The 18,820-nt window shown below is 42.8% G+C and overlaps 1 protein-coding gene across 4 annotated transcripts in view; it reads right to left on the minus strand.

Annotated features, from left to right (window-relative positions):
* Nucleotides 1–4,742: 4,742 nt before the first annotated feature.
* The window catches only part of ebf1a (EBF transcription factor 1a), a 54,622-nt gene continuing 40,544 nt past the window's right edge, over nt 4,743–18,820 (minus strand). The window contains exons 11-17 of one of the 4 annotated variants that reach the window (XM_041990798.1): nt 16,787–16,875; nt 13,509–13,574; nt 12,730–12,892; nt 11,430–11,609; nt 9,217–9,414; nt 8,880–8,948; nt 4,743–7,663 (exon numbers count right to left, since the gene is read on the minus strand). In XM_041990798.1, the coding sequence (XP_041846732.1) occupies nt 8,881–8,948; nt 9,217–9,414; nt 11,430–11,609; nt 12,730–12,892; nt 13,509–13,574; nt 16,787–16,875 (764 nt within the window). In that variant the 3' untranslated portion in view covers nt 4,743–7,663; nt 8,880. Of the gene's footprint in view, nt 7,667–8,879; nt 8,949–9,216; nt 9,415–11,429; nt 11,610–12,729; nt 12,893–13,508; nt 13,575–16,786; nt 16,876–18,820 lie in introns of all 4 variants that reach the window. The other 3 variants (XM_041990799.1, XM_041990801.1, XM_041990800.1) reach the window with 3 other exon arrangements.

Raw genomic sequence — 18,820 nt, forward strand, 5'->3', positions numbered from 1 at the left:
GTACATCTGTATGGAGTGGGAACTCGCTCGCTTTCACTGTCACAACCACTCACAACAGCCATCTGTAATGCTGTTATGTGGAGCACTGTGTCCCTTTGTCCCTTACACGCACGCACACACACTATTAAGCCACTCACACCCTCACACGCACAAGTACACACCACCGTGCATGTAGACATGCATTTTGGCGGCGTAACCTTTCACACGACAACAAATGAACCAGCGCAAACACACATTAACATAATGCTAGGTTCTAATTGCAAGAGCATGTGTTTCTAATGAAAAAGTTGTTTTAGGGTTTTATTCCGCTCAGCTGTCAAACAATTCAGCTGTATTTTGAAATATAATTGTGGGGACTGTAAGAGTTTCGAAACCAAACCAAAACATTGCCGCGATCCTGGTTTCTAATGTTTCTAATTTGTTAAAATATGCTGAGTGAATGACAAAAGTAGAAGTCTGACCTGCCAAGAAAAACATATCAGTGGCAGAGCCATGTGGAAATATAGAGACTCTTTTAGAAACATGATCAATGTAACCTTTGTTACAGGAAGGAGGAGAGGCAGCGAGAGGGGAGGGGGAGGAGAGTGGGAGACAACATACAGAGACAGTAGGTTCATGTTTGTGTACATGTTTATTTACCACTGTATCCACAGTGCAGCGCACACAGTAGGTGCAAAGATTAGAAATTTAAGTGGACTTGTGGATGTTTTTTGTGCCTATATATATACCACATACTAATGAACAGGCATTGCTGTGGTGAGTGGATAATTCTCTATCTGCAGAGCAAATGTGTTAGAGGTTCATTTTCACAAACTGTTAAATACCGAGAGGAAGAAAAGAATTTAATTGTTTATAGATGGAAACTATATCTCTTACCTCTCTCTCAGAAAGGACTGAGGAGGATGTGTAACACCCCCCACTACACCCTCATCCCCCACTTCTAACCCAAAACTAACACAGCCTGGAAGTGGGCTGAGGAGTATATGCATAAATGTGTGTGTGTTAGTGAAGGGGGGAAGGCAAAATTCATATGGCTGCAGAGCATTCCCCCCTGCTCCCTACTTCTCTTTCTCTCTGTCTCGCCTTCCCTCCCCACATATCTGTTCCTCCGAAGAATAACATACAAACCCTCTGTGAAAGGATTCATGGTTTATTAAACCAGAGGTCCTTTTCCTGTTTCAACACTGAGAAGAAAAAATAAATACCACAGTTTGTTTTCTCTCCCTCTAGCTTAGTCCTCTATCTATCTCTCTATCTATTTTCATAATGTTTTTTAGCATTTCTTCTCTTTTTCTGCTTCTATCATCCTGCCTCCATCTTTAAACTTTGCATTTAGGATATTTTACTCCAAACTTTTTTTTTTTTACTCTAAAATAATGTCTACTTTGTGTTCGAGGCATTTTCTTTTCAAATCTCTTGGACAACAACCAGCCCATTAAAGCTGAGTGTGTGACCGCTGAATGGGTCCCACTAGTTTACACCCCGTGTCTGTTCAGTCAGTGTGTGTGTTACAATGAGGGCAGGCTAGGATAACTCAGGGTAATGTATTGTCCTGAGCGCGCACCCTGACAGTTCCTTCTGCCGGTGCCTGGTCATTCATTACTACTAATTTGACATGTTTACGGACCCCCTCCTAACATTACATACTTAAGGCAATTGACTGACCTTAAATGGAAACACCTACAGCCATGCGGCATGTCAATACCAGTTGAGGATGTTTGTGTCTGTGTGCTGTGTGTGTGTATGTGTACGTGTTCTCTCATGTGTACCTGCGAATCGGTGCATCAATACCAAGTTAGTGGTTAATCTGGAGGAGCAGGTGAGTTATGTCTGCAGACACGACTTCAGGCGTTATCTGAGTAAGTGTATGTAATGTACCTAAGAGGTGAACAATTCAAGAGATAAAGCAGGAGGTGTGTGTTAGAGAGAGAAAGATTAGACTTTAAAAAGACAAAATCTGTTGTGATTCCAATCACTTAAATTTTCCTCTTCTGTTTGTATTTTTCCATATTCAGCACTTAAATACAGTGTTGTGTCATTAAACGGCCAATCTTGCGTTGTCTCTCACTGATACACAACATTAATCACCAATTAGCTTGTCCTGTGACTGGCCACCTCTGTCATTAGAATATGATAGAATATAATGGTACTTAATGATGCTTAGGAAACATAATTAAATGACTGAGCTGTAGAACATGTGGAAGAGCTGCGGTGCATCAATCAAAGACGACCCTGTCAATCCAGTGCTCATAGAGAGTGTGCAGAGGTGTGTGTGTGCGTATGAAAACAGAGGTGTGTGGGCATGCTGGAACCACTGGCCTCTATTGTGACCTCATTAGGGAGAAATGAAGGGTGGACGTGTCCCCATCACAAGATACCGTTGGTGCTTCAAAGTGTGAATGACATTAATATGTGACTGTCTGTGCTGCTGTGTGACTGTCGGTTGGTCTATCTGGCTGCAGATGAGGAAAAAAAAGGCCATCTCTCTGAGGTATCTGCTTCTAGCTCTAATTAGCAGGTGAATAAATGGAATAAATAATCTATATTATTTATGGATTTGCTTTTATCGTTAATCAACATAACAAAAAGCTTGTCTAATGTGCTCGCTGCAGTCACCACTGTACCATCAGCTGAGGGAAGGATGGAATGGGAGAAAAAGGGAGAGGGAAAGTAGGAGGAGGGTGAGGCTGGGGTGGGGGGCAAATAGCTTATCTTTTTTTGTGTTGTTTTTCATTTTAGTAGAACAATAAAGATAAGTGTTCTACATGCTTGCTTAACACACACAGTTCGCCGACCTCCTCCCCTCTTCCCTCTCTCTGCAGGCAGTGGTGAAATGCATCTCCCTGTCTCTATCTCTCTAACATCCATTACATACGCCAGCCCCTCACTTCCCTACTCATTAGGCCAACGCACAGTAAATTAGCAGCAGCAATTACAGGGAATATAAAGCACAGGCTCTGCTGGGCTCCCTCTGACAGGTACCACACAGATCATAGACAGACACCCACAGTCACTGGGATAATTACTGTGGGAAACGACCACACAAGCGAGAGCGCAAACCTGAATGTTAGTGCATACTCATCCTTGGTATGCCTGTTCTCAGATATGCTCTGTCTTACTGGCAGGCATTTTTGTGCATACAAAGATGCAGAAAGGTGACTTGTGTGCATCTTCTAATGTGCATGAGTGCGGGAAGTAAGGCCAAGTATGCAACCTGCTTCGCATTGCTTGTCTACATCTCTCTATGATGTCCATTGTGACTACTTTCCAACACTGAACATTATTAATATTCATTTCTTCACTTCTTGTGTTTTGCTCACTGTCTAAGTCTGTTTTCATTCTGGATCCCCCCTCCCCTTCTCCCCCCATCATTTCTCCTTTCCATTTCTTTCCTTTCCCTTTTTTTATCCGGGATCCCCATGGGGACTCCTGTTTTTCTTTCAAATATGCCTCTCTGCTCTTCCTCTCCTCATGTGTCCATGCAGGGAGGAGAACGAAAAAAGGAGGTGGAGTAGGAGAGTGAGGAATGTGTGCATTAATATATTTCATTAGGATACCAGCAGCACAGAAGCTCCTTAACAGCCCCCCTCTTGATCTGTGAAGGCTCGGCCGACTGTATCCAGTGTTCTCCAGGAATAGCGCCTTTAATGTTGGGTCTCCAGAGGGCTGAGGTCTGCTGGCTCCATGCTGCCCTCGGCCTCCCACTCCTATTGTCCTCCTCCCACACTGACCAGTCTATCCGGGCCTGAAAACCAGCTGGAAGTAAAGAGCAAAATGGGTTCACCTTTTGTCTCTGTGCATTTATGATTTATGAGTGTGTGCACGTTTAAATGTGTGTGTTGCACTGCAAGTCTGCATTTTGGGAGTCCCTGAAGCAACCTGGTGCAACTCAGCGTTGGTTGGCTAGGCTCACTAATCAAAAACATTAGGCCTTAGGACTCATTTTCCTCAGGACTAAGTGTGCAGCCATAATTCAATAACCCAGCTCTTACTGCTAAACCGTGCACACTACCTCCCACTTTACTGTTTGTCAGCAAACTATCAACTCTGTTATTAGATATAGCGGAAAAAAGCCCTGTGCAGCTACAAAGCTTCAGGCAATTAAGAAGGCAAACACACACACTCACACATGCACGCACAGTGTTTACGAGTCCTTATTTCATCAGTACTTCCAGGTTGTCTCCCTCTCCCCCCATGGCGTTACGGAAGTCTCCAGTTACCGTGGAGACCCTGGAATACTTAGAGGTCAGCAGAATCCTGGGATCTGCTATTTTCACAAGCTAATCCAATCGCAGCTTTCTAAATTAGATATGCAAAAAATAAAAAAGAAATTAATTTTCTGCTGATGACCGGGTATGCAAATGATGACTCAATTATGGTGGGCTGGTGCCTTCGCAATTAATAACCTTGGAATCATCATTAACTAATATGTTTAGGAGGAAACTTGTCAGGCTAACCATGTTCACCATGCCATCAGTAATGCATTAATGAATTAGATTCATTAGAGAAAGGAGCCCAGTGGGGGAGGGGATGCAGGCCTCTTCCTGACCTGTGGAATTACTCGTCTTCTGTTCATGGTTGACTGCCTGTCAGCTGAATAGTCAAGACAATTTCTGTATGAAAATGGAAGAAAATTATTAATCTTAGTGCTCCATGGGTCAAACCAGTCTTGTTTCTGTGTGCTGATCACATTAAATAAATTAGAATGAGACATGTATAAAAAAAACTGACACCTGACAAAGTCACAGACAAGAGGTAACTTTAATTAACATTGTGAGAGTCCAAAAGTTATCGTACAGCTCAATTTTCATCAAAAACAATAACAATCTATACAGTAGAATTTTTTTATTCATTTATATCATAGAGCTGTTCAGTGTATTTGCAGTCAAAGACAAACAGAGGAAAAAATAGACACCAGCTATTTGGTTTGCAACTTTTGTTGTTGTTTTTGTTTGTTACCTAAATACAAAACTTTATCACCCATTACTGATATTCATATTCAGGATGGAACTTTGCTCACAAAGATGCCATTGTATGACAACAGACCTCTGTAGTTCATTTGAAACAGATATGTTGTGGCCCCTCCTGCCCCAGCTCGGACTGGCTCAGGCAGACAAGTGCCTGAAAAACATTTGCCTGTCAGCAGGCGCCTCTGTTAAAACGCTCCTTTTTACCCACTTAACAAAACCAGGCTCTAGAAAAGAAAAGCAGAGAGAAAAGCCCTATTCTCTGTCCAGCAACAGCTTGAAGACACACGGCAGACACAAAGAAAAGACTACAGAAATGGCTGATGGGCCAGGGAGCTTCCCTTTCATGCTTCCTGACATATTCTTGTCCTATTTAGCTTGTAATGAAGCTGCATTGTCCAACAGCTTTTACAGGGAGAGGAATACTGGGGGGATCGACTGTCAGATACTGGAGTCAGACTGATGACTCCATGTGCGAGATTAAAATTGTGCTGTGACAATGTTTGTCTTCACTGTGCGCCCCTCTGTACTACAATTTAAACAGCTTTGTGTTGTCATACTATTGTGATCCTGTGGTTAATAAAAAATGTTACCAGCATGTAGTTGAAATTATTTCATTAATTGAAAAAAGGCTACATAATTGCTAAAAAAAAGTGTTTATGTAAACACTAATGTGCTGTAAGCACAGTGGAGTGAGGCTGCTCTGACTGCCTTTCAAAGCATGCCATTGCTGTAGCATTATAGTACATTGGGGTGTGAGTGTTTGTTGAATTATGGCTCTTTGTATTCTAGTCTGGCTTCAGCACCAAACAGAGTGGGTTTGTGCTTTGTCCCCAAGTTCTCATGAATTCCTCTGTGGCAATAGACAATTGTGGTGAGGGTAGAAAACTGTACACGTGATTGAATGAAGAATGGGTTTGCATTGTTAAGGCATCTAGACTGCTGGTAAAAATTACAGTGATAAAAAAAAGAGTATATAGATACAGCATGTAAGCAGGCATAAATAACACAAGAAAGAAACAGAGAAAGAACAGAGGTGAAAAAGAGGAACACAAAGAAAGAAAAACAGAGCATTTTCTTAGTTCTCTTGGTTTCCACACACACAAAGAAAGAGTCACTCAAGAGAAGAACCCATGCATATTATCAGTTCAGGAACAGTATCATTCTGAAAGCCTCAAAAGGTTCAAACAAAAAGTTATAGATTTACAGTATATATTAATGTGTGTTTATACTCTTAAAAAATCTACTTCAAACCAAATACTCTGAATAAGATGCTACTTTTTGCCATACAATAAACATTTTCATAAGAAAAAAATTTTTTTTTATTAACTTACAAATAATACAAAAATAGACAATGGTATGTTTTGAATCAACAAATGAAAGCATGGCATACCAATGCAAATAAAACAAACAACATAGAAAGAAAAAAAGATTTTAAAAGTCACATTTAAATAGTGAGAGACAACAGTACATAAAACAAAAAAACACCGTGAGATATGTTCACTTACTGTATTAAACGTACACAACACAACAAAACAAGGGTGAGAGTCAATGTACAAATACAAGGGATAAATACATTATTTATAGGATATTTTACAGGAATCCCCTTTTTTGTATCCAAATCCATGTTTCTCATGTTTAGCAGATGAGATATTGACACACAGTAAATCTATCGTCTGTACTGAGAAGCTGCCTTAAGACGTTTAATGTTTACATTTCAAACTATAGCTATTGAATAAAGAAAAGAGATGTCAAATGAAAAATCAACATTTTTTATATACAAAAATATATCACATATATCACGCATTTTACTCTAATTTGATATTTGCTAGGCTCCTTCAGTAACAGTGCTGGCTGGACGCACACATCCTCTGGCTTTTCAAGTCTTCACTAAAATTTCAGACAAAAAAGTCAATTTTGGCTATTCTTTTTTCCTTCACATGACAAGCAGAAAATAATATTGCAAGCAGCTCAATCCTCACAGTTTTGTTCAAATTCAAACAAAGAAACCCAATGATTAAAACAAAGAAAAGAAATGCATGGTTTCTGATGCTGAAAGAGTACAGGGTGATTTTTAAGGGATTGGTTTTAGATCTATGGGATTATTAGCAGCAAAGATTGAGGGTTGTTTTAGTTCTTTTCTTCACATTTTTGTGTTGTTGACCTAAGATGTCTGGCCAGTGTGCTGTTATATGGTTTTATTTTAGTGAACCGGTTATGTTAAGGAGGGAAGTTATTTAAACTTCATGTTCAAACCGACACTTCACTGCTGTTTGTGTGAGTCACGGTTGCAAGACGGCGTGGGGGGCCTCCAGTAATTAAACCTTACAGGCATAAACATAAAGATAAATAAATGCTCTTCTCATGAGGTCAGTGTCACACTGTGGGCAAACGATCAGTCTCTATACACTCCATCCAACGCGACGTCAGAGAAGCTACACTAATTCAACCAAGAGGGAACTAACATCACAAAGGTTCAAACTGTCCGATTCTCCCATATCCCTCCAGATGAAATCCCACTGGAAAGGCCTGAGTTTAACAGAGTCCTGTGCCTTATCTTGACTTCCTTCAGTACAGCTTCGGAGCATAACAGAGACTCGCCAGACTCCTTTACTGTGTATTTTTCGTCTTAACATTCCCAAATCTCCAGCTATCCTCGATCCTCTACATGGGTGGAACGATCATCCCGGGGATCGCTGCTTTGTGGGAAAAGAGCGGGAGGAAGGGGGAAGTACATGGGAGATTGGGGGGTAAGGAAAGACGTGTAGAGAGAGATAGAGAGATGGAGAGAGAGAGAGAGCGAGAGAGAGAGAGAGGGAGAAAGAGAGAGATAGGTCAGTCATGTGATTGCTGGGTTTCATCTGTCATCACAACACTCACATAAGAGAAATGTGCTCCAGCATCTGGCGAACAAAGACGACTCTCCCTCATTATCTCTTCATTCCGAGGCCCCAGAATCAAAACATTTTTCTCTGCTGTGCTGCTAACTTGGCGTACGGTGACAACATTGTTCAACTTTTCACAGGCCTTTTGAGCAGCCTCATGCGAGAGCTGCCTCTGTTAATTGTTAGCAGTTACAGCTTGTAAGCCAAATGTACATCATGGAGCATAATTCAAACACAAAAGTAACGTGGGATGACAGAGGTGATGAAATTAGGCTCAATAGTCAAACATGGTAGTGAAAACTTTAAGTCAGACAACTTTTTCACATTTTTACCCTCTTATATCATTCTTCTGCCTCTTCACCTCATAACAAGCCCCCTCCCCCCATCACCCCTTTCCCATTTCCCGTGTTTTATGCAGAAGCCATCACAGGGAGAAATTTTTCATATAACATATTGGCTCCCTATTGATTTCCTTCCTTCTTTAATCCACTGATTCCCTGGTTATTTCCTAAGTGTCTCCAGCTTGTTGGGATTAACAGAATGTTCTATATATGTGTGTGCATGTCTGTGTGTTCTGTTCTCAGTGGGTATTGGCCCATGGGTCATTGTGGTCAGTGCTCATCAACGCTGCCAGAGGAAGTGAGGAAGTGCTTAGCTTGGGGCTCTGATAAAGATTCCCATCCATCATCTCTCTCTCTTTCAGGATCTCAACACCATATGACATCCTGCCGAGACAGACCCTGTGCTGCATTCGATGGAAATGGGAGAATAGAATGACCCGCAGTGGCATTACAACCCCCCTCTTTCTCTAACTACAGACAGTCACTGGGGCATGGGCAGGAAGCAGGAAGTGAAAACAGGAAATAGAACACATATGGTGTTTCATGCCGTCTCTCTGACAAGTCAAGAGTGACAAATAAAAACAGAAAAGAGAAGGAAGGGTAGGGCAGGATGGTGCAAATGAGTGGTCTGGGATAGTGTGGAGTGCAAAGAAAACATACAGAGAGAAAATGAAAGGATAACGTACTTCAGGAGAAGGCCAGACCCTGCAGAGAGCTGGCTGATGAGTACTTGCTAGAGTCCACAAAAGACTGATCTACAGTGAGGAAGGATAGTGGAAAGGTTCAAGGAGGGAAAGAAAGGAAAATCAGGGGGTGAAGAAGGGAAGAAAAGGAAAATTGGAGGAAGAAGTGGGAGTAAAATTGACAAGTTGTTATAAGAGATGCAGAAGAGCAGGATAAAGTCTTGAGGATGAACAACTCTGTATAAATAGTTATTTTTCAACTGTGACTTTAAATTTGCACCTGAGCTGCAGTTGCAGCAACTTAAACAGATGACAAGTAACTAGATGATTAGCTGCATACCTTGCAGACTGTTAGCGTTAGCGCTGGTGCATGTGGGAGGAGGGGAGTTCTGGGGTCGGACAACGGGGGCAAAGGCGCTCTTCTGCTTGACAGCGGCGGACACCATGTTGGCTGGAGAGAATGAGAATATGCCTGAGGAGCTGCTGCAGTTGGAGGGCAAGCTGGTCGACGACGCCATGGTCGGACTGGACGGGACAACTGAGAGAAGAGAAAAGGGCAGGAAGGGGGGGGGGGGGGGGGGTTTAAGGGTGGATAGCAGGGTGAATGTAAGGGATGAGGGACAGGAAAAAGACATGATAAAGAAAGAGGGTTAGAGAGAGGGCCGAGGACAGAGGACGGGCAGACGGGATGAACAGAAAGGGACTGGTCAATGGATGATGGCAGGAGGGATAACATTTTGGACTCAGATCATCTGGCTCAGACTTAATTGAAAGCCTCTTGGGTTAACGTACAGTAACTTTGCAATTAGATATTCCATAGCTAAGACAAAAATGTTTGTTGAAAACTTTCACCAAAAACAGCCCAAAGCAATTTATCCCTCTGATCAGTCTGTTTTGATGATTCATCTTATGCTGCAGGGGTGCAGTCAGTAGGTAGACATCCCATCATCTACTCAAGATGCTGAACCCATAATTTGTTTTCAGGGCAACTTTCCTGTATCATCCCAACCTGAGATAATCAGGCAAGATATTTCAATGAATAGCCAGAACTGATGTTTTTGGTAAGTTAAAACAAACAAGCTGATGATATCTGCATGACAATATGCATTTCTTTAGTGGTTCTTAATATTTTTACTACCCCAAAAGCATTTTATCAACTTAAATATGCTTTTAATAGATGTGCATAATTTCTACACATCTTTATTTGTTGTCCTTATTGCAGGACTTTATCCTATTATGTAATAACAAACAAATGCAGCCATGGATGAGTCATGTGCATGTGTGTGATCAGGTACTAACTGTCCATTTATTTGTTTTTACATTAAAAGACATCCTCAGGAATGTCTCCTATTTACAGTGGCCCTGACGTGCAAATAACAATGACAAATTAAAAAACACAACGACAACTTAAAATTTACTCCAACTTCACCAGCTTATTACTTTTAATATAAGTCTGACTTATCAAAGATGCAAAGATCAATAGTGTACTTTAGCAATAGCTCAGATTCCTAGGTTAAAGTTTAACAGACTTAAACACTGATCCATTATGTCTGTTATAATTATGTTGTATGAGATTAATTTTGACATGAAATTATCCTGTTTTTAAATGGAGCCAAAGGTCTGTTTCTCAACATCTTATTGCACATCAGTAGAGCTCCAGATTCTGTGAGGATTTCAAATCCAACACAGCACTACAGTATTTTAAAACAAAGCTCCAGTGAACTTGTATGAAATATTCCTGAGATTAAATTGAAGGCTTTTTACACAGCAGCTGTTAGCTGGATTTACTGTGGTTACTATAATCATGACCGCCATACCAAATCAAAATTGAACAGACGGTTATCTTCCCAAGCAAAATCCTGTCTTCCTCTGACATCATTCCATCCATCCATTTTTTTTCGGGTTTGTCTTTTGTCTGCTAATACACTAAGAGCATTTTCCCCCTCAGTGATTTTACAATCAACTGAGTCGTATTTCACCTGCCCTCTGATATCTGCGTCTGCCTTTATTGTTGTTATTATCCAACACTTAGCTTTTATAGCTCTTCCTGACAAATCCTTGCAATAAAGTCATAATCCATTTATGAAGGGGCCTAACTAATCAATTAATGAAAATTGGACCTACAAAGGCAGGCAGAGGGGCCATTGATTGAAAGTGTCTGTGTGGGGCCGATGAGCCTGTTAAAATACTTGTTAACACCCAGGAATCAAAGCGCTGAAATGGAATTGCTTCTCTAGCAATTAGTTTATTGATTTAATCAAGGGTCTTTAATGTAGAGGTTGAATGCGAGCGTGCTGAGGTGGTGGGGTGTGTGTGTTTCCAAGGGGGTGCTAGGTGATCTGCTCCCTTGGCCAATAAAGTGGGGATTTGTGTTTAACTCTGCTCTTGGAGAAACAGATGAGCCAGCTGAACTGCAATACATGTGCATCAATTCTTGATTCCTCTCAGAAACTTATTTTTGGTAGGTACAAAATATCCCGATTTTGCACTCAGTATCTTGATATTATCACTTTTTTTTTGGTTTCAGTTTTAAGATGTGGTGTATTTACTCACTAGCATAGGGCGAGTTGCCTGCAGATCCATTGAGGAAGTTGGGCGAGGTGCCCAGGGTTGCCATGCCAGAGTTAGCATAGCCATTCATGCTAGTGGAGACAGAGCTGTAGCTACTCTGCTGTGGGGTGGAGCTGGGGACATAACCATGAGGGGACACACTGCTTGTACTCCTACTGAAACCTATTGACAGGGAGAGAAACAGAAAAGAAGAGAGATTTGTGTTAAGAGATACAGCAGATGGGAGATAAAACAAAATGAGAAAGCCTACATGCAGCACTGCCAAGTACTCTGTTCCTAACAAGTCTAATGGATGTAGTATTATAAGCCAGAAGAAATTTTTGAAAAATCTTAGATAACATATGGCAAAGCGAGAAAGCAATGAAGGAGGAAGAATGATATTAGAGGGATCCAACTACTGAAACAAGAGGCCTTTTAACCCTCCTGGCTCCTCTCCAAATCTAGATACATTGATAAGGCAATTAACACTAAAAGACCTCTGCAGCTCTATTATAATTTATAAGGAATGAATCTAGTTCCTCTGACAGGAGTTATCCCTCGCTTATAGAAGAGTTGAACACTAGGCGGATAATATGGGAAAAGAAGACGACAAATGTACTCCTCAGGTCCAACATGCTGACGCTGGAGGAAAAGCAGCTGGAACTGAACATCAGAAATTCCAACTCTCTGGTGCAACAAGGACTGCCGTTTTTATCGTCATTTTTCTTCTCCCAATTCTTGTCTTCGGTGAACTGGAAACAACTTATGTGTTACAAGATAAGCAGCTGATCTGTCTGTTTTCCTCACATCTGCAGATGTTTCTAGATGAAGATGAAGGGCAGAGGAAGCTCATCGGAATTATTGAGACACATCCAGAGGCCGGTCCATCCACTCTCCTCTCGTTCCCCTGATACATGTGATGAATCACCACTGACTGCACCCACATCTCTCTCTGTCAGACAGGGGCCGACCCCAGTCTGATATACGCACCCCGAGGACCCACTCATATTTCTCCATCGTACTCCATCCATGGCTCGCTTTTTGTCCATTCTTCACTCTTTCACAGGCGCGCTTTCCTGCTTTCAGGTTTCCCCTGGTTTTTCTTCCCTCTCACCTCCTCCTATCCTCCTTTTTTCAGTTACTCATTTGTCCCGCGCTCTTAAATCAACCCCTCTGAATTTCCCACATGAAAAATAAAATCTCTATCACACTACTCATCTTTGCTATCATTCCGAAAAGAAAAAGTCACTGTCACTTTTCCCATGATAACGGACTTTAATCTCTCTTTGTTGCATTTGCTCACCCTGATTGGCTGTTTGCGCCACCTCTGATCCAGTGAAGGAGTTTACAGCCATCATACCAGCGTGGACTGAGCTGCTGCCGAGACTGGCTAGCTGGTTGTGCCCTCTTGGCACTGTTGTGTAGAGGGCCTCTGCGATATCTGCTGCTCGTTTTAGAATCATCTCCTAACAGAGAAGAAGAACATAACAGCTGTGGTTACCAACAGAAAAGGATGTATTAGTATATATGATTCCCTCCTCAACGCAGGCTTTATCGCCTCACAAGAATGCTAGATCTCCACTTGAGATATTGCATATGTAAAACCAAGAGCGCTGAGTGGATTTTATCAGCGGTCACTGGGAGCAGTGGGATTAGTTCCAGTAAATGGAGGGAAGGCTCATTAACAGACACATCACATCTTTTTCCTGCCTCTTCCCTCCCTGTGTTGTGCTTTTAGTGTTCTCCACCTTCAAAGTCAAGCCTTAATCCCACTTCTCCTCCTTTTCACCATCTACCTCTGCACCTTTCCCTATTCCTCTTTCTACCTCTACAGTTAGCTTTTATTGTAATTCTTTTTCCCTTTCTCTTATGAGCTGATAAAAGCACTGACATATTCCCTTGCGAATGCTCATGAGTCACAGATCTTGGGAAAACACAGCAGGGTGCTGCAGGGCCGGCGGAGACACTGCCTTTGATGCTGGCAGTGGTCTGAGCCACAAACATAATTTTATCTATGAAGAGATGTGGATGTTAGTGTAAAAATATGTGTAAACACTTGTGCTTTTGTGTGTGTATGTTTACCTGGTTATTGTGAGGCATCCCGTACAAGGCCTCTACCAGGTCTGCTGCTCTCTTTAAAATCACCTCCTACAATCCAGCACAGAGAGAGGAAAGGGATTGATCATGATTGTGACGGCTCAAAGAGTTCAGTCACTTTTATTACGTTTCACTTCTTACATTATGCTGTGAATGCAGAACAGAGAGTGTGAGAGAGGAAGGAGGCAGACAGAGGAAGGGAGAAGAAGAGAAATGGGCCTATCCCAGCACTTTGTTACTAGCTGGGCAGTTTGGGAGTAGCAGAAGGAAGATACTGTTATCTGTGAATAAAACATGAGCCTATATCTCTCTATCAGTCAACCAATCTTCTACATCTTCTCCCTCCCTTATGCCACTGATGGATCATGAATCTACGGCACATGATCAGACATCAATCTCATTTAACACAACATATCATCAGGTTGACGGCTATACAACTCGCCTCGTCAGTTGGAATACACCCGTCTCCTGGCCTGTATTAACCCCGGTAATGATCCGAGTGAATGGCCCTGCATCCACTTTGTGTGATAAATGTAGAACATCATTGCTCAGGTGAAAACTGCCGAGTGGAATTTCCCACATCAAACATTTATCCTAACGCAGTGTTACCGCTTCTCCGCGCTCATTTTCCTCCCTTTTTGTGTCTCTATTCTTTTTTACCTCCCTGAGTGTATGAGTGTGTGACTCCAGGCAGTCGTTATATATGTGCGTGTGTGTGATGTAGACACCTACAGCCCTACGAAACCCTTTTTAAAAGTTAATGTGCCGGGGCCAGGATATATGCTGGAGGCGCGACAACCAGAAAATTGCAGCCCCCCCCCCCCAACCTTCTCGTTTCTTTCTCTCCCTCTTTCTCCTCAAACCGGCGCACACACACGCTGTGCGTTATACTCTCCTGAGTGTATCCCTCGCTGCGAACAAGCCCTGGAGCATGTGTGCTCTCTGTTCCGTGACACACCGCCTTTCAATCAGACCTCATATCTCACACACACACGCACACAAGCACAACCGCACACACAGCCACGCACATGTGGAGGCTGTCGAGCACACCCAAGACATGACGAGAGGGTCAGCAAAGCAATAAAGATTGTAGAGCGCTGTCCGAGGTGCTAAATTCACTCAATAATGGGAGCGCTGCCTCTGTGTTAACCTCCCATTACTAGCACTATCTGGGGGAGGCAGAGAGGGAGGCACAAGGAGGAGGGGAAGAGAGGGGAGAACGGAGAGGAGGCCTGCTTGAGGTGATTGAGAGATGTAGCGGCCCTAGGAAGGTAAGTGGTTCTTTAGTATGTATGCGCCGCTTCTCGCTTCCTTCTCTCTGCTTTTCTTCGACGCTGCATGCCTCCCAGGGATTGCTAGATAGGTAGATGGATGGATGAAGGGAAGGAGGAGATGACGGGGAGGAGGAGAAGGGGAAATGAGGAGAGTGTGAGGCATTAGGACACAAACAGATCTGCAGCTGGAGTGTAACGGTGTTCCGAGAGGACACGTAAAAGCTCCTTCACTTACTGTTTGCCTCTCACCAGCCCTTCAGCCCCTTCTCCTGCCTGTTCATCTCCTCTTCTAACATTTCCCCTCTCCTCACCTGTGTCTGGAAAATACTTTCTTTTGTCTCCCTCTTTTTCTTCTCTCAATTAATCATTTTTCTTGTGGTCCTGTGCCCTGTCTGTACCTATCAGCCTCTCGTTAGCGTAGGGATCTGTCCAGTGGCTAAACACGATTAGGCAGCGCTCCAGAGTCATTCTGATAAACAGATAAATGTAGTTAGTGCTGTGCTGCCTCCCTAGCTCTGCTGCTGTAAGGGGAGACCATTTCCTGGGTGCAGGGTCTTTTCCAGTAAAGTCAGGCCCACAGAGACGTCAACAGGAAGAGGAACCTGATCCAGAGCAGAGCCTGGCCTCGTCTGGAAAGTCGGTCACTCATTAGCTGCACACAGACCCCCAGCCACACCACAACCTTTGCTAAACACCCTGCAGTCTAGCTGCACACCACTCCCTTGTCACTCTGAATGGCTGTCTATTAGTTCCAGCACAGTATGAGGGGTTGTTTTCAACTCCCCTATACAGTATTCAGGGATTGAAGATCCATTGGCAAAAGTCCCCCTTTTTTCCTCTTCAGTATGTGTGTGTGGATTTGTTAAGAATCCTAGTCATAAAGGGTGCCATTAGAGTGGAATACATTAAGATCCCAGTCAGTTTCACCTTGTTTTAAAATCGACTGAAGAACAACCACAAAGAAGTTTTTGCCAAAGTAGCAGTGAATGGACATTTGCAGCTCAAGGCATTGCCAGTGTGTGCCCTCCCTCTAATGATTGAGGCCAACAGTTGGGAGAAGTGTGGTCAACAAAGTGTTATTACCTCAATAAAGGCACAAATCAATAGAGCTGAAATGAACAACCGGGCCTGCCAGCTACCACTGTTCATTTAGAGGAGAAAGAGACACCACCAAGCAAGGGAGAATGAGGAGGAGAGGAAAAGAGATGGATGGACACAGGGATATTTAGAGAGATATAGGGGGGTTGATAGGCTAAAGACCAGAACTCACCGGGACAAGTCTCACATACACCAGACATGCAGTGAGGACAAGTGATTTCTCTATCCTTCTTCTGCATCTTCCTGGGCTCTTTATCTCTACCTCATGGTGACTTCTCTCCACCGAGTGTATATGCGTGTGCAACCATGCAGAAGTGTGTGTGCATTTCTACGAGTGTGTACTGCTTTGTGGATGTGTGCTGGAAGTAATAAAGTCCACCCGGGGTTGACTTCGATCCACTGACCCAGCAGGAGGTAAGACTGGACAGCTATGATGGATCACCTAACCTGCTTCTGCCTCTCTCTTCCTCTCTCCCCTCAACCTCCTTTCCTACCTCTATTTCTCTTTTCATCCCTCCATCTATCCCTTTTCTCTCCCACTTTGCCAGTCTTAATGACCTTATACTCAGTGGTAGGATGAATGGAGTAGCCTGTATATTTGTTGCTCAAGTAAAGTGTTTGTTTGAACAGAAAATGACCATGTACACAATTACAAATGTTTATGTGCACACTGGATACTGTCATGTATGGTCTACTGTCTCAGCACTCAGATACCTCTACAATTAAGTAATACTGCCCTTTTCCCACATATAGCTATTAAAGCTATACAACTTAAGAAGTTTTCAATACATCTATGTCTCTTCCAGTGTTACCAGGACAAATCCCCATCAAACAGTTTCCATCTGCAACTAGCAGACGAAGAGACATGTGAGAGGAGCAGAGGCACTGTACCTTCGGTAATCTCTCTTGGTCTCCGGGGTGTCTGGGGATGACCTTCTGTAATCTCTGGAAGCCGTAGTCTATGGTTGGTTCGTTCAGTGCTTAACAGAAAAGGATGGAATGGGCAGACAGAAAAAAACAAAACAAAACAAAACATTTAATTCTTCATTATTAATAATAAAAACAGCTAATGTTCAACTGAGAAATACAGCAGGAGATACTACACAACAAGCTCAGTTTTACATGAATATTTTAACATTGAACCAAAGCAGCTGAAAATGTGGGTGTTCTTTGTTAAGCCTGGTGTGTGTCTTTGTTTGCCTGTGATGTAATGAATCTCTCTCTGTCTCCTGCTTTGGTGGTTAATAAAAAGACTGTCAGGAATCAGGGGGAGTGAATGCGTTTGTGTGTGTGTCCTGTGGTCTTGCGTTGATCAGCGACTAATATAAGCAATTACAGAGCTTGGTTCCAATATAACAAAGGCTTGATCGCTCCAGGGGAAGAGCTAAACACACATGTGTGACAACGCACTTGCATACTCTGACGTGCACACGCAAAAACACACATACAGAGAGTCAGATCATCCTGGCAGCAGGGAGGAAGCACTCTCTCTGCATGCTGTGGTCGCGCTACAGTAATTGAATATGAGAAGATTTACCATGAATATTTAAACATTAGAATAAATACAATGAAGATCTGAGGCTTACAGTGCAAACACTTCAGAGAAGGATTGTTGGATAAGTGCTCTCTCCACATAATTCATTCCTAATGTACTGTCTCTGCCTCTCTGTCTCCTCTGACTTTAACCCTCCTACCTCGGGCACCCTGGGGAGTCAACGTGCAGTCTTGACTACTTTTCTGGGCTACAGCCTTTAAGGTGCTGCTTCTGCACATAGTTTGCAGCCATGTGTGGCTTAAATGTGTTAAAAGAGAAAAGAAAAGGAACCATTATGTGTGAGAATCGTCTGTGTGTGTTTGTGCTGTCCGTCTGTTTCCCCTGTGGGTCGCAGCTTGGATGCTTCCTGAGGGTTGATGCCCCACTCGCCTCACATCTGAGCAGCCAGGCTGACTAGGCGGCCCCCAGAAAAAAGGCCCCTAGAGGCTATGAGTACAAGCTGTCCTGCTGGACCTCTAGTGACTTCACCACGGCTCCTCTTGGGCTGCCCTCTCTCACACACAAACACATGAACCAAAGAGAGAGCACAGAAGCAAGAATAGGTAATGCTGTGTTTTGGCAACACAAACTGGACAGCTCTCCCAGTGGACTGCTCCCAGTAATCCATAAGGGTGAATGAAAGGAAAGGTGAATAGCTGGGAGCAAAGACAGTACAGGAGGGAAAAGTAGGAAACTGGGGTGCTAGAGGCAGGTTCAGCTTCCAAATAATGGAACACATCACAGGCCAGTTGATTCACTAGTGAAATAAAACATAACAATGAAATGATCACATGCAACAAATAAAGTGTAAATTATTGCTGAGGACAAATATTTGACATTACTTCCCTGTTTTCTGATCTCTAAAGCCTAAAGGAGGATTTGCCCTGGATTAGGCCTGCAGTCTGAGGAAGGGATTGTTCCGGCAACATCCTCTGTTTCGTCTCAAAGGCTTTTGTTTTTATGATGAATTTTTTATCAGTTCTGCTCAATGTGCTAAATGAGCCTCGAGTGAACAATAGCATAAAAACCCTAAGACACACAGAGATACCCCTATTACAAATAAAGAGACAATTTTGGTAATTGAGAGAGGAACTGATGTTGTCTCTGCTCGTTTTCAAGGACCATAAACCATAGAAAAAGTATGTGGGGGACAATGCACAGCACTAACCACCTGCCTGTATCTCTTTGGGGATTATCTTGGCTTTTTATGCTCTTATATCCATGTTCAATATCTTATATTTCACACCGGGAATTAGTGCTGGACAAAAATAAATAGATAAATAAATAAATAAAAAACTCCTCTGCCTCAAAAGAGGAATGGTTGGCTACAACACTCCAGGATTCAAAGCACATTCTCCTATACAGGTATATTTATAATCCTTAGCTGTCGC

Source organism: Melanotaenia boesemani, chromosome 7 (assembly GCF_017639745.1).
Source record: "Melanotaenia boesemani isolate fMelBoe1 chromosome 7, fMelBoe1.pri, whole genome shotgun sequence".
In the NCBI taxonomy this organism is placed as follows: domain Eukaryota; kingdom Metazoa; phylum Chordata; class Actinopteri; order Atheriniformes; family Melanotaeniidae; genus Melanotaenia; species Melanotaenia boesemani.